The sequence below is a fragment of the Protobothrops mucrosquamatus genome, unplaced genomic scaffold (assembly GCF_001527695.2).
Source record: "Protobothrops mucrosquamatus isolate PMUCROS unplaced genomic scaffold, P.Mucros_1.0 scaffold_125, whole genome shotgun sequence".
In the NCBI taxonomy this organism is placed as follows: Eukaryota; Metazoa; Chordata; class Lepidosauria; order Squamata; family Viperidae; genus Protobothrops; species Protobothrops mucrosquamatus.
The window spans coordinates 843,056-855,319 of NW_015386201.1; the positions used below are offsets into that span (position 1 = coordinate 843,056).

Here is a 12,264-nt window from a genome sequence, read left to right on the forward strand (position 1 = left end):
TAAACTTAAAATTTAGAGGTACTCACCTTCACCTTCTCCAGCAAATGGAGGAATGTAGACTCCACGGATGGGTGTTATTTGTCCTCTAGCCCAATCAGACCAAAACAATCAAAGTAGCCACGCCCCTTCAGGGTCTGACCATGCCCCAGTTTCTTTTGGTCTCAGCCCTGAAGAGACGTGAAATTTGGCTCCCGATTAGCTCTCAGAACTCAGGTAGTAAGATTTTCCATCTGTGGACTCTTTTCCTATTCCTGGTGGGAGGAAAGTACTTCAGCCCTATTCAGAGCTGTAAGGACTAGGCAAGCCCCTGCCGACATCTAGCTGATCGTCTTCAAACGCTGCCCTGTGCAGCGTGGCGATCTCCATTCCTCCTCCCCCCCCTTTTTTTGCCTTTCTTTGGGCTCAGTACCTAATTTCATCTCTTTGCCCAAAGCCTTCTTACCGTTTTCTGTCTTCTTTCCTTGAATCGAAGTCACTCTCCAGGTTTCTTTCTACCTAAGGAGAACATTAAAAAAAAAAAAAGTTTCATTTCACCTCGGATCGGCGCGGCCGCCATTTTGGAGGCCTCCGCACGATCGCAACTCAAAATTAGACAAAATCTACACTACTGGACGAAGGGCTTCCTCTCTCTCTTTACTTACACTTAAAAGAGAGTCTGACTTAGGGGAACATAGGGGCTCCTATTTCACTTCGTCAGAAGCAAACAGCATATTTATAGCTTCGGATCGTCGCGGCCGCCATTTTGGGCCTCTGCGCGATCACACTCCTTACTAATTTTCATTGCCAATTTGTTCAATTGTACAAGGGCATCCTCTGATCATTTGAGAGAGAAACAACTTTACGCGGGGGTATAGGGGATCCTATTCCCCCCTGTTGGATCAGGCCCCTTGGCTTCTGGCCATTCTCCTCCCCCCCCACCTCTGGGCAGACGCCATTTTAATCAGCCTCGTGGCTGGCAGGGAGAGTTCCTTGAGGCAATACCTCCTTCAGAGAATTTTACTTTATTCATCATACTCTTCAGCCTTTTTATATTCTGCCTGCTGGTCTTATTCATTCAGTGAATTAACTGTGACTTGCTTGCCTGTTCCGCTGTCTGCATCTGGTGGCTGGCCAGTTGCTGTCCTAAGGGTCGCCACTAAGTGAGGCACGAGGGTCCCCTATATATATATATATAAAAAAATATTAAAAATTATTTTTTAAAAAAAATTCAATTAAATTAATAGATCATTATTGATCATACAAACCATCAATCCTTAATTGATTAGGGAACAGGACAGCTCCCAAGGGCTGAACGCGGCTTATATCGCGTGGTGTGACTCCGCGCTTGTCGGTGGGCCGGACCTCACAGACCCTCGTGCAGGCCTGTCCCATCTTGGTGGGCCGTAGCCTTGTCTCCTGCAGATCAGGACGGATCCAGGGATCTCCTGGTGAGCGCCTGTTATCTCCTTGTTAGTGTACTGCAGATCAGGACGGATCCAGGGATCTCCTGGTGAGCGCCTGTTATCTCCTTGTTAGTGTACCATGGCGGATAACACCGTTCCACAGGCTTCCACCTCTGGTGGAAATGCAAAACGCAAGTCGCCCAACCAGGAAGCACCATCAAAAGCCAAGGCCAAGGTCAAACGGACCTCTAAGACGGCAGAGAAGCAGGCAGACAGCAGACATAGAGCGTTGGAACGACAATTTTCCAGAGCCAACAACGCACAACAGGTACAACCGGTTCCCAATTCCCTCCCCATTGCATCCACATCTGAGGGGCTACGACCTTCTCCACTTCCACGGGCTTGGTCCCCAGAGCACACTCTCGATCCCTCGCCTGGATTCAGTAGGGATCATCTGTCCCTACTTGACCAAGGTCTGAGGATGCAAATCCAGGACTCAGTTCCGACCACCGATCCGGGCCTGTCCCAATAGCTTGTGTCAACCAGGGTGAACCTTCCTTTGTGGCCCCCCCTCAGATTCCGTCGGCATCATTCACCCCGACGGCGACGGGTCTCCGGTCCCCGGAGCATCCATCTTTCACTGCCCAGCTTCAGACCATGATTTCTCAGGCGGTGGCTCAGGCAATGGCATCTTCAGGGAGGACCCCTCTGGTCTCAGGGACTTCTTACCCTTCCATATCTGGGGGAACTACACATCCTAGGAATTATGAGCCCCCAGATCCGGCCTCTCCACTACGATCTGAAGGAAGTGTGATCTCAGAATATTCCGAGCGGGTCCTCGAGGAGGGCCTGTGGTCAGATGATGAGGACGCACATACAGAGGCTACTCCTCTGATTGGGGTCTTTAATCCGACTCTTTTTTTCTTCCCTCTTGCGCAAGGCCTGCGTCTCCGGGAAGATGGAACCGGTGAAGCCCCAAAAAACAACCGATCAGGACTCTGCACAGGGCTCTGATCCACTGTTCCAGAAACCTGTCACAAAGAACCAACAGATTCCTTGTCCCCCCATGTTTCTTCAATTCATTCAAGAACAATGGGGATCCCTTGGTACCTTCTCAGCTCTTGGGGGTATAGACCGTAAACTCTTGGATACGGTCCCTTCCCTCAACGAGGTTTTAGAGGTCCCGGGAGTGGGTGAGTCTCCCCCATTCTATCAGAAAAATAAGATCCCAGGGGATATGTCTGAGGCCCTTAAGGCTGAGGACAAGAAATCTGAGATTTCCTTGCGTAGAACTCACCAGGCGTCGGCATTGGCGATAAGAGCTTCAACTTCTATTTCTTTTTTCGCCAGAATCTCCTTGATTTGGCTCCAAGAGCTTCAGGCCAGGATTTCCCCAGATGAGTTGAGGGTACATCAGGATGTCACTAAGTTGAAAGCTGCTCTGGAATATATGGCGGACGTGTCCCTGCAATCGGCCACTTATTCGGCCAGAGCCATAGCCTCCAACGTAGCTGCACGTAGGTTGTTCTGGTTAAAAAATTGGAGGGCCGACACCAAGCATAAATGGCGGGTAGCAGCTGCTCCGTATCAGAGTGGTCGCTTCTTTGGCAAGGCACTCTCTTCTTATTTAATTGAAAACAAGGAGAAAAAGAAGGTACTTTCTCACCTTTCTAAAAGGACGGGCAGACGTTTTACTCCATACAATCGACGCCCGTCATTTAGGTCCAGCTTAGACAAAAATTCCTGGAGTGGGTATCGGCTTTTTCAAGCAGGGCCGGACCGCTCCTCGGACCGGTCCGGCTACAGGGACAGGCCAAAGCCAAAATTCCAGGGTAAGCGACCTTTCTGTGGCAGGGGAGGTCGTCCCTTCCGAAAGACTAAGTGTCTTGGGGTGGACTCCTCCCATCGGAGGAAGGCTGACAAAATACTTCCACAAATGGGAAAGTACCACCACAGACAGCTGGTTTCTCACCACCATCGGAGATGGTCTATCTCTAGAATTCCTAGCTCCTCCCCCACGGCACTTCATAGCCTGCCCCCTATCACGGAATCCAGTAAAACAAGGTCTCATGAGAGAGGCCATTCAACATTTACTCACCATAGAAGCAATAGAACAGGTACCACCAGATCAAAGAGGTCTCGGGTTCTACTCCATCCTCTTCGTAGGTCCCAAGACTTCAGGGGGATGGAGGACAATACTCGATCTCAAGACCCTCAACTCATTCCTGGTGTACCAAAAATTCAAGATGCAAACCCTCCATTCGATTCTAGGCAGCATTCGACCGGGGGATTTCCTCACATCCATAGACTTGTCAGAAGCTTACCTCCACATCCCCATAAATCCGGCTCACAGGCGATATCTCAGATTCACGTATGTGAATCGCCATTATCAATACAAGGCCTTACCATTCGGCCTGTCATCAGCCCCCAGAGTTTTTACGAAAATCCTGACAGTCCTTGCCACACAGCTGAGATTAGTTCCGGTACGCCTCCAGTGTTACTTGGACGATATTCTAATTCAATCGTCCTCGGCACTGAATGCTTGCTTGGACGTCAAGCTAACGATCAGAACACTCCAGGATCATGGGTTCCTGATCAATTTTCAAAAGAGTCACCTATCCCCAACCAACCGGCTATTGCACTTGGGCGCAATAATCGATACCAACCTGGGTCAAGTTTTTCTGTCCCAAGAGCGTCGGACCAGCATACGCAAGTTGGTATCCAAGGTTCGCAGGGAAAAGCGGGTGACCCTGCTCCTTCCTTCGCAGCTGTTGGGAAAATTAATTTCCTGCATCGCTATAGTGCCCTGGGCCAGACTCCACACGAGACAACTCCAGTGGTTTCTGCTCCCTTATCAGAGGCGGGGAGAAGCCTGCTTCCCCCAGAGGGTACAGGTCCCAGTTCAGACCCTTCCCTTCTCTGGTGGCTATCCCCGGCTTTGGACAAAGGATCAATGTTCAGGGAACCAGTTCGCATAACCTTGACAACGGACGCCAGCTTATTCGGATGGGGGGCGCATCTACAACATCACTTAGCGCAAGGTCAGTGGTCCAAAAGGGATCTCAAACAGAACATAAATTGGCTGGAACTAAGGGCCATACACCTGGCACTTCGCCATTTCCACAAGATAGTGGAAGGCCGCCATGTGCTAGTCCTAACGGACAACGTGGCGGCAAAGGCCCACATCAACAGGCAGGGCGGAACTCGATCTCGGGCCCTAATGTCGGAGGCACAATTACTGGGGGCGTGGGCGGAGAGAAATCTTCTGTCCCTCAAAGCGGAACACATTTCGGGGGTGGAGAACCGCCAGGCGGATTTCTTGAGTCGGTCTATAGTAGACCACACAGAGTGGCGTTTGCATCCCCGTCTCTTTCGAGAGATCACTCACCGGTTTGGACGACCTACTGTCGACCTGTTCGCTTCCCCGGTGAACGCCCAGCTTCCCCAGTTTCTGTCTCGATACCCTTCTCAGGGTTCGGAGGGAGCGGATGCCCTTCGCACTCCTTGGCCGAGGAGTCTCCTATACGCATTCCCTCCTCTTCCCTTGATCCTGGCCGTCATCAGGAAGCTGTTGCAGGAACAAGCGGAGCTGATTTTTGTGGCCCCACACTGGCCGAGGCGACCATGGTTCGCGGATCTTGTGAATCTCGCCGTAGCTCCTCCGTGGAAAATTCCTCCAGAGCGGATAGTCCTAACACAGGGAGCCGTACGGCATCCGGATCCACAGTGGCTCCAACTGGCCGTATGGCATCTGAACGCCAATTCCTAATGCAGGGATCTTACTCTTCAAGAGTAATTACTATGATCCAGGCTTCAAGGCGGCCGGCGACAAACCGGATCTACGATGCCACTTGGAAGAATTTTTGTGACTGGTGTGCCAACAAAAGTTTATCTCTTCTGTCACTATTCCGGCAGTTTTGGAATACGCCGCTATCCCATCACCCAGCGGTCCGATCCTTTATCAAGGGCGTAACCAATACCAGGCCTCCTGTGGTGCATCGGTATCCTTCCTGGGAGTTGCCTCGAGTCCTACAGGCCCTTACAAGATCCCCTTTTGAACCTCTCGGGTCTTGTCCACTTCATCTTTTATCCTATAAAGTGGCCTTTCTGGTGGCAGTCACGTCGGTGAGGCGTGTTTCCGAACTGGCCGCGCTTTATTCATTCCGAAGGTGAATTCACTATTTCACCGGGCCCAGGAAATTATATTGCCGGATTTTTGTCCAAATCCTTCTTGTCCCCTTGAGCGCAAGTGGCACTCCTTTGATGTGCGCAGAGCACTGCGCCATTATCTTAAAAGAGCGGCCCCCTTTCGCAAATCGGAGGCGCTGTTTGTGTCTTTCCGTCTAGGCTCCAAGGGACAGAAAGTTACCTCTTCTACGATCGCCAGGTGGATCAAGGCCTGTATAGCTCAGGCTTACCGGGTCTATTCCTTACCAGTCCCAGGTCGACTAACAGCCCACTCTACTCGTAGCGCTTCCACATCAGCGGCTTGGCAGACTCAGGCTACCATATCTGACATATGTAGGGCGGCGACCTGGTCATCTCCCTCACCTTTCATTCGGCACTAGAAGCTCGATAAGTTTGCATCTGCTGAGGCCGCGTTCGGCCGCCGGGTTTTGCAGCAGGTGGTTCAATTTAATGATGACACTTAACCGGCCTGCATCCCTCCCATGGGACCATAAGGGCTTTGGTATGTCCCATCCGTGGAGTCTACATTCCTCCATTTGCTGGAGAAGGGGCGTTGTCTTACCTGAACGCCTTTTCTCAGCAAAGAGGAATGTAGAATTCATTCCCTCCCTATTCCGTTAGCAGTCAGGTCAGTGTCAATTTTTCGGGAGCCATCACGTCGTACAGAACAATCACTGGCTTCGCCCTTTTCGAAACTGGGGCATGGTCAGACCCTGAAGGGGCGTGGCTACTTTGATTGTTTTGGTCTGATTGGGCTAGAGGACAAATAACACCCATCCGTGGATTCTACATTCCTCTTTGCTGAGAAAAGGCGTTCAGGTAAGACAACGCCCCTTCTTTCCAAAGCAGTCCTTGAGCTCAAACCCAAAAACTCCCTTTACTACCCTGGCTCCACATGGGCAAGGCCTGGGAAACCCATCTACAGACACAAAGGGTCTGCTGCCGGCAAGATGGGGCTTACCAGTCTCAGTCCATTGGAGAGGTTAGCTTGGAGTCCCATCTGGGTTGCCGAATTGTTGGAAGTAAAGTCTTCATCCTGGTTCATCCAAGCTGGGAATAAATAAGCAACATGGCGACTGCTTTGGGAAGAAGGTTACAGTTTATTGAAGAGGCAGAAAGATGGTTCTTGCAGGAAAGACCAGAGGAAAGAAGGACTGAGCACATGGGCAGTAGGTTTTTATACCCTCTCTAGCCTTTTGTTTGGAATAGTTTCCTGTTCCTGTGGCATGAACTTTGAGGCTATTTCCTGTGTCACATATTCTGACCTGAGTTTAGGTGTGCCTCTCTGGTATACTTGATAGTAATGGGTTAGTCCTATTATGTCCCAAAAGTCATATCCTGCTTCCCTGGGGCTGGGCTAATGACAGAGTTTGGGTGAGGTATCAGATTTTAGGTCTTTGTCTTCTGGCTCCAGCTTTCCTGATAGTTTTACATTTGCATTTGTATAGGGCTGGCTACTGCTTGGGGACAGAGAGATTTGGGGCCAGGGTTGGTTTCTGCTTTTAAAAATCCTTTTGAGGAAAAATATATTTTTCTGCCCTTTTAATATTTCCTTCTCTGGGGGGCTCTGACTTCCCACAATAAATTGACAGTGTTGGTTTAATGGTCTGTTTTGATTGGATTTAAGGAAGCCGAGTATATATGTTTGTATTTGTGTTCATCAGAGAACATAATGAAGGTATGCCCTATGTTGTGCCATGCGTTTATGAACTGGTTGTTTTGTTTCCCCAATGTACAGATCTGCACATAGCTCACTGCATTATACTGCATATACCACGTTGTTCAATTTGTGTGTGGGTGTTTTATCCTTGGGGTGGACAAGCTTTTGCCTTAGTATAGTTGTTGGTTTAAAGTGTGCACTTACGTTGTGTTGACTGAAGATCCTCCTGAGCTTTTCTGATATTCCTGCAACATATGGAATGACAATATTGCTTTGTTTATTGTTTTCTTCTTTGTCTGTTATGGAAGAGCTCCTGCTGGGTCTTTTGGGGGATTTGATGAAGGTCCAGTTGGGATAACCACACGTTCTGAGGGCTTCCGTGATGTGTTTTAGTTCTTTTTCTTTCCCATCTTTGCTGGTAGGCAGACTTTCAGCTCGGTGGTGTAGGATTCTGATCTCTCCCATTTTTTACTCCAGTGGGTGGTGAGAATAAAAATGTAAATATTGATCCGTTTAATTCTTGTCTTTCAGTGCATTTTAAAATTTCTTCCTATTTGAGATTGATTTTCTTTGTCCTATGTTAAAAGTTTTGGCATTAAAAAGTGATGTCCTTAATCATAATTTATCAAAGTTATATTATAGTCATCCATAATGATAATTAAATGCAGCATGTTTGAACTGTTTTTGTTTTTTTATAATATTTATAGGATTACCAAGCCATTAACTTTTGCTGATTGTGTTGGTGATGAACTACCTTTAGGATGGGAAACTGTTTATGATCAACAGATTGGTGTTTATTACATGGACCACATAAATCGTGAGTGACCAATTTTGTTTTTAAGTTATACATATAAACTCAGACTTGGATCCTAAATTTTCATTTGTATATAGGCTAATCAGAGTTGGGCAAGGGAGAAAGATACAATAAAATTATAAAATTATTGCTATTGTAGATGCTGTCCTGCAATATGAAAAAATATGCACAATTCTCATGGGTTTTAGGATTGTCTTTGCATAACTTATTTGAAGATTTCTGTCATGACTTATTTTATTGGAGATAGAACTATTGAATAATATTGGCAAGCTTGATAAATGCAAGTGTATGTGTTCAAATATCTGGATTTTATATAAATTCTTTTTTCCTCCAAATTTTGGATTTAATATTGCTTTTTAAAAATCTTTAGAGTCTTTCCATTTATGGTAGCCATAGTAGAAAAGATAAAGATACTATCTTCGAATTAAATTAAATGGCAGATGGACAATGGCAGCAGAGAGAGGAAAGAGCAGAAGAAAAGACAATAGAAAGTGATGAAAACGAAGGATTAAAACTGAAAGAATAGGACATGTAGATATGAATCTTTTTTTTAAAGAATTGGAATTGTTTCATTTTTTCTCCAGCATGATGGATGGAGAATCCACCAATGGGTTAATTCAGTCCTCCTGCCCAATCAGACTAAGTCAGTCAAAGTTGTCACGCCCGTCCTGGTCTGGTACCTCCCAGTTTTGACTTAGTCTGTTCCACTCCCAAATTCCTTCTTCTGGCAGGTTTGACTTAGATGAAAAAAATTTTTTTTCCCTTTCTCTAACCCATTAGTGGATTCTCCTTGGTAGGAAGGTTAGAGGCTGCATAGCCTCTGATCATCCCTGCTATCGGGATTCTGGCCTCTGTCATCTGGGGCTTTTCCCTTCTGTCAGGAGCTCAGCTTATCTTGCAGATGCCATTTTGGGGCCGCTCAACTGTCAAGCTCCTTGGTGGAACTTTTTGCCTCATTACAACCCAGCTACAGCTGGCAGGCCTGGAATCAGCGCGGTTTTCAAGTGTGCGCTGCCGCTGTCTCGATCTTTTAGAAAATTCTCACCTGACAGTACCCTTTGTTTTCTGTCGGCTGTCTTGTCCGCGGAGTCCCCGCTGCTGTTGGAAGGCGCTGCGGCTGCCGTGCCTCTCAGCTGTTCGATGCGGGCCGTGAGGTATTTCCTTGAAGATCTCACCTAAGGGACAGAGGATAAGTTATTTTGTTGAGCCGAGTGAGAGGGACTTCTTCGGGCGTCTCTCTCCGCGATCTGAGGCAGGTGATCCAATTGCCTCAGATTCGCGCTCCCCCACCAAACTCCTTCATCCCGGCAGCGCGGCCGCCATTTTAAGGCGCCGCGAAACAGTCCTTTGTGGGACAGCAGGGAGGCTCTTCCTTGAGGATTTGGTGGTTTTGGGAGAGGCTGAGGTTGGCGCACCTCTCGCCCGGTCATCAAACGGCAGTTTCACTACAGTAGTCAGAGGAACGTTGCCAGTCTCCCTAGAATCACTAGTTGCCGGCGCCATTTTGGGCAGTCTCGCAGGACAGCTTATTTCCCTTGCTCGTTGCGGATGCCATTTTGGTTTCCGCGCGACAGCCCCAACCCTCACAGGCCTATCCATACTTATTAGGTCCCAGCAGGCACCTGAAAATTGACCAGGCAGACCCCAAATTACAGGGTCTCCATTTTAGGTGTCCACAGATGTAGGTCCTTTCTATTTGTTAGCCTCTCAGCAACATCACATTCCCTTCTTCAACAGCTCATTATACCAGTTCTTTTGCCGCTTAGAACTCCTTCACCTTAGCTGGTCTGCTACTCTGCATCTAGTGGTTGTTCGCTAGATCCTGACCATTGCCACTATGTGAGACACGTGAGATCTTGTCACTGTGCCTTAATTTCACCTGGTTATCAGCCTGTGCTATACGGACAGTACTGACTTTGGCTCCTCATTCAGTGACGTGTGCTCCCATGCGCCCAGCGTGATTCCGGTTTTGCTGGTGGGCTGGACTACGCTGATCCACATGCACGTCAGTCCCATCGCGGTAGACAACTGGCGGTTCTCTTGCCGACCGAGATTGTTTCCAGTGTTCCACTGGAACCTTCTCAATTCATCATGGCAGACAACACTGAGCCACAGGCTTCTGTTTCAATCAGGCAACCTAAATGCAAATCCCCTTGCCAAGAAGCCGCGGCTAAGGTAAAGGCCAAATCTAAGTCTAAATCCGGCAAAAGACCAAGTAAGTCTGCTGACAAGCAGGCCAGTCGCTCACATGGGGCCTTGGAGAAGCAGTTCTCCCGGGCACAAAGACTGGCAGCAGGGGAGGTGGGCAAATCACCACTTCCCCCATTTGCGGCTACCGCCATTGACTCGCAATTTCTTGCTCCAACACGGGCGTGGTCCCTGGAGCGGGAGCCTGAGCAGGTCTCTATGCAGACCTTTGGTCAGGAAGGCCCACCCCTTTTTGAGGAGGAACTTGTGCCATAGTGCCCCTCCATGGAACCTGCAGCAACTTTTACCCCGACAGCAGCAGGGCTTTGCCCTTCATAGGACCCCTCGTTTGCTGATTAGCTGCAGGCCATGATATCGCAGGCAGTTCTTCAAGTGATGGCTTCCTCTGGACATCAACAGTCTTCACCCATTCCGAGACCTTCATCAGTTCCAGCTGTCTCAACACAACCTACAGGGTGCGATCGTTCAGATTCGATCTCCCCTCCTCATTCCCCGGGAAGCAACACTCCCAGCTCTTCTGATTATGACTGTACTGGAGATCAATGGTCGGATTGCGAGGAGCCTTCACAAGAGCCTCATCCCATGGTAGAGCTCTTTAACTCTACACTCTTCCCATCTCTACTTCGCAGGGCATGTGCAGCGGGTAAGATAGGCCCAGAACCTATCCCCACCCCGGAACCTTCCTCTACTCAGGATCGTTATTTTCGGAACTGGTCGTCAGGCGCCAACAGATCCCCTGTCCCCCTCTATTCCTCAAAAATATTCAAGGACAATGGGAATCCCCGGGCGCCCAACCTTCCCAGGGGGGAGCAGAGCGCACGTTAGTGGATATGGTCCCTATCTTGAGAGATCTGTTGGAGGTGCCTAAGGTGGACGACTCCCTAGTCCCGCTATTTTCATCCTCCAGGTTACCAGGAGATGTCTCTGATGCCCTAAGGGCAGAGGATAAAAAATCCGAGCTCTCCTTACGTAAAGTACACCAGGCAGCAGCATGGGCAGCAAAGGCGGCAACCTCCACCTCATTCTTTGCCAGAATTTCCCTCATCTGGCTCAGACAGCTTCAGGCAAGGATTCCCCTAGAGGAGGTCAGGGTCCACCAAGATCTGACCAAACTGGTGGCGACTTCAGAGTACATGGCGGGCGTATCCTTGTACGCCGTCAGACATTCGGCCCGAGCGATGGCTTCCAGCGTTGTCACGCGACGACTGCTTTGGCTTAAGAACTGGAGGGCTGAAAGTAAACACAAATAGCGTGTGGCCATGGCTCCATTTAAGGGAGGTCGACTATTTGGAGAGGCACTAACGCCCTATCTAGTGGAGAATAAACAAAAACAGAAGGTGATCTCTCATCTAATTAGGAGATCAAATAAGCGGTTCCTTCCCTATGCTCGCCCTCAGTCCTTTCGGACGGGGTCACCCACAGAGGCTGGACAGACACCCCGGCCCTTTGTTCCCAAAACAGACCGTTCATTCGACAAGATGAGTTATAGGGACCGATCCGACAGCAAACCCATGGTAAGGCTTCCTTTCGAGGCAGAGGAGGCCATCCCTTTCTTCACTCCAAGTGACTTGGGGAAGACCTCTCCCATTGGTGGCAGACTCACTCTTTTTATCCAACAATGGGTAAACACAACCACAGACTCGGGTGCTAAGCACCATAAGGGAGGGTCTGTCCCTGGAGTTTGTAACCAGATCTATAAATCGTTTTGTTTCTTGCCCACTATTAAGAAACCCAACAAAGAGAGATCTCATGACAGACGCCATTCTACATTTACTAAACATCAGGGCCGTAGAGGAGGTTCCGGCGGACCAGATAGGGCAGCGGTTCTCAACCTGTGGGTCGCGACCCCATTTGGGGTCGCACGACCATTTCACAGGGGTCGCCAAACAACGCCGTCCGCCATTTTTTTTTACCCTTTTCCTTAGCTGTGCTACTCCCTCTGCTTGGCGGCAGCCTGCATGCAGGAACTTTACCAAACATGCCCTGCAGGAGGCGTGTGAAGAGCGCAGGCG

At 49.0% G+C, this 12,264-nt stretch overlaps 1 protein-coding gene across 1 annotated transcript in view; it reads left to right on the forward strand.

Moving 5' to 3' along the window:
• Positions 1-1,521: 1,521 nt before the first annotated feature.
• Positions 1,522-12,264, forward strand: part of WWC3 (WWC family member 3) — a 157,212-nt gene continuing 146,469 nt past the window's right edge. Inside the window, exons 1-9 of the mRNA XM_029284339.1 lie at positions 1,522-1,710; positions 2,758-2,899; positions 3,155-3,214; positions 3,549-3,753; positions 4,241-4,418; positions 4,510-4,855; positions 5,298-5,383; positions 5,627-5,769; positions 7,938-8,047. Of these exons, the coding sequence (XP_029140172.1) occupies positions 1,522-1,710; positions 2,758-2,899; positions 3,155-3,214; positions 3,549-3,753; positions 4,241-4,418; positions 4,510-4,855; positions 5,298-5,383; positions 5,627-5,769; positions 7,938-8,047 (1,459 nt within the window). The remainder of the gene's footprint in view (positions 1,711-2,757; positions 2,900-3,154; positions 3,215-3,548; positions 3,754-4,240; positions 4,419-4,509; positions 4,856-5,297; positions 5,384-5,626; positions 5,770-7,937; positions 8,048-12,264) is intronic.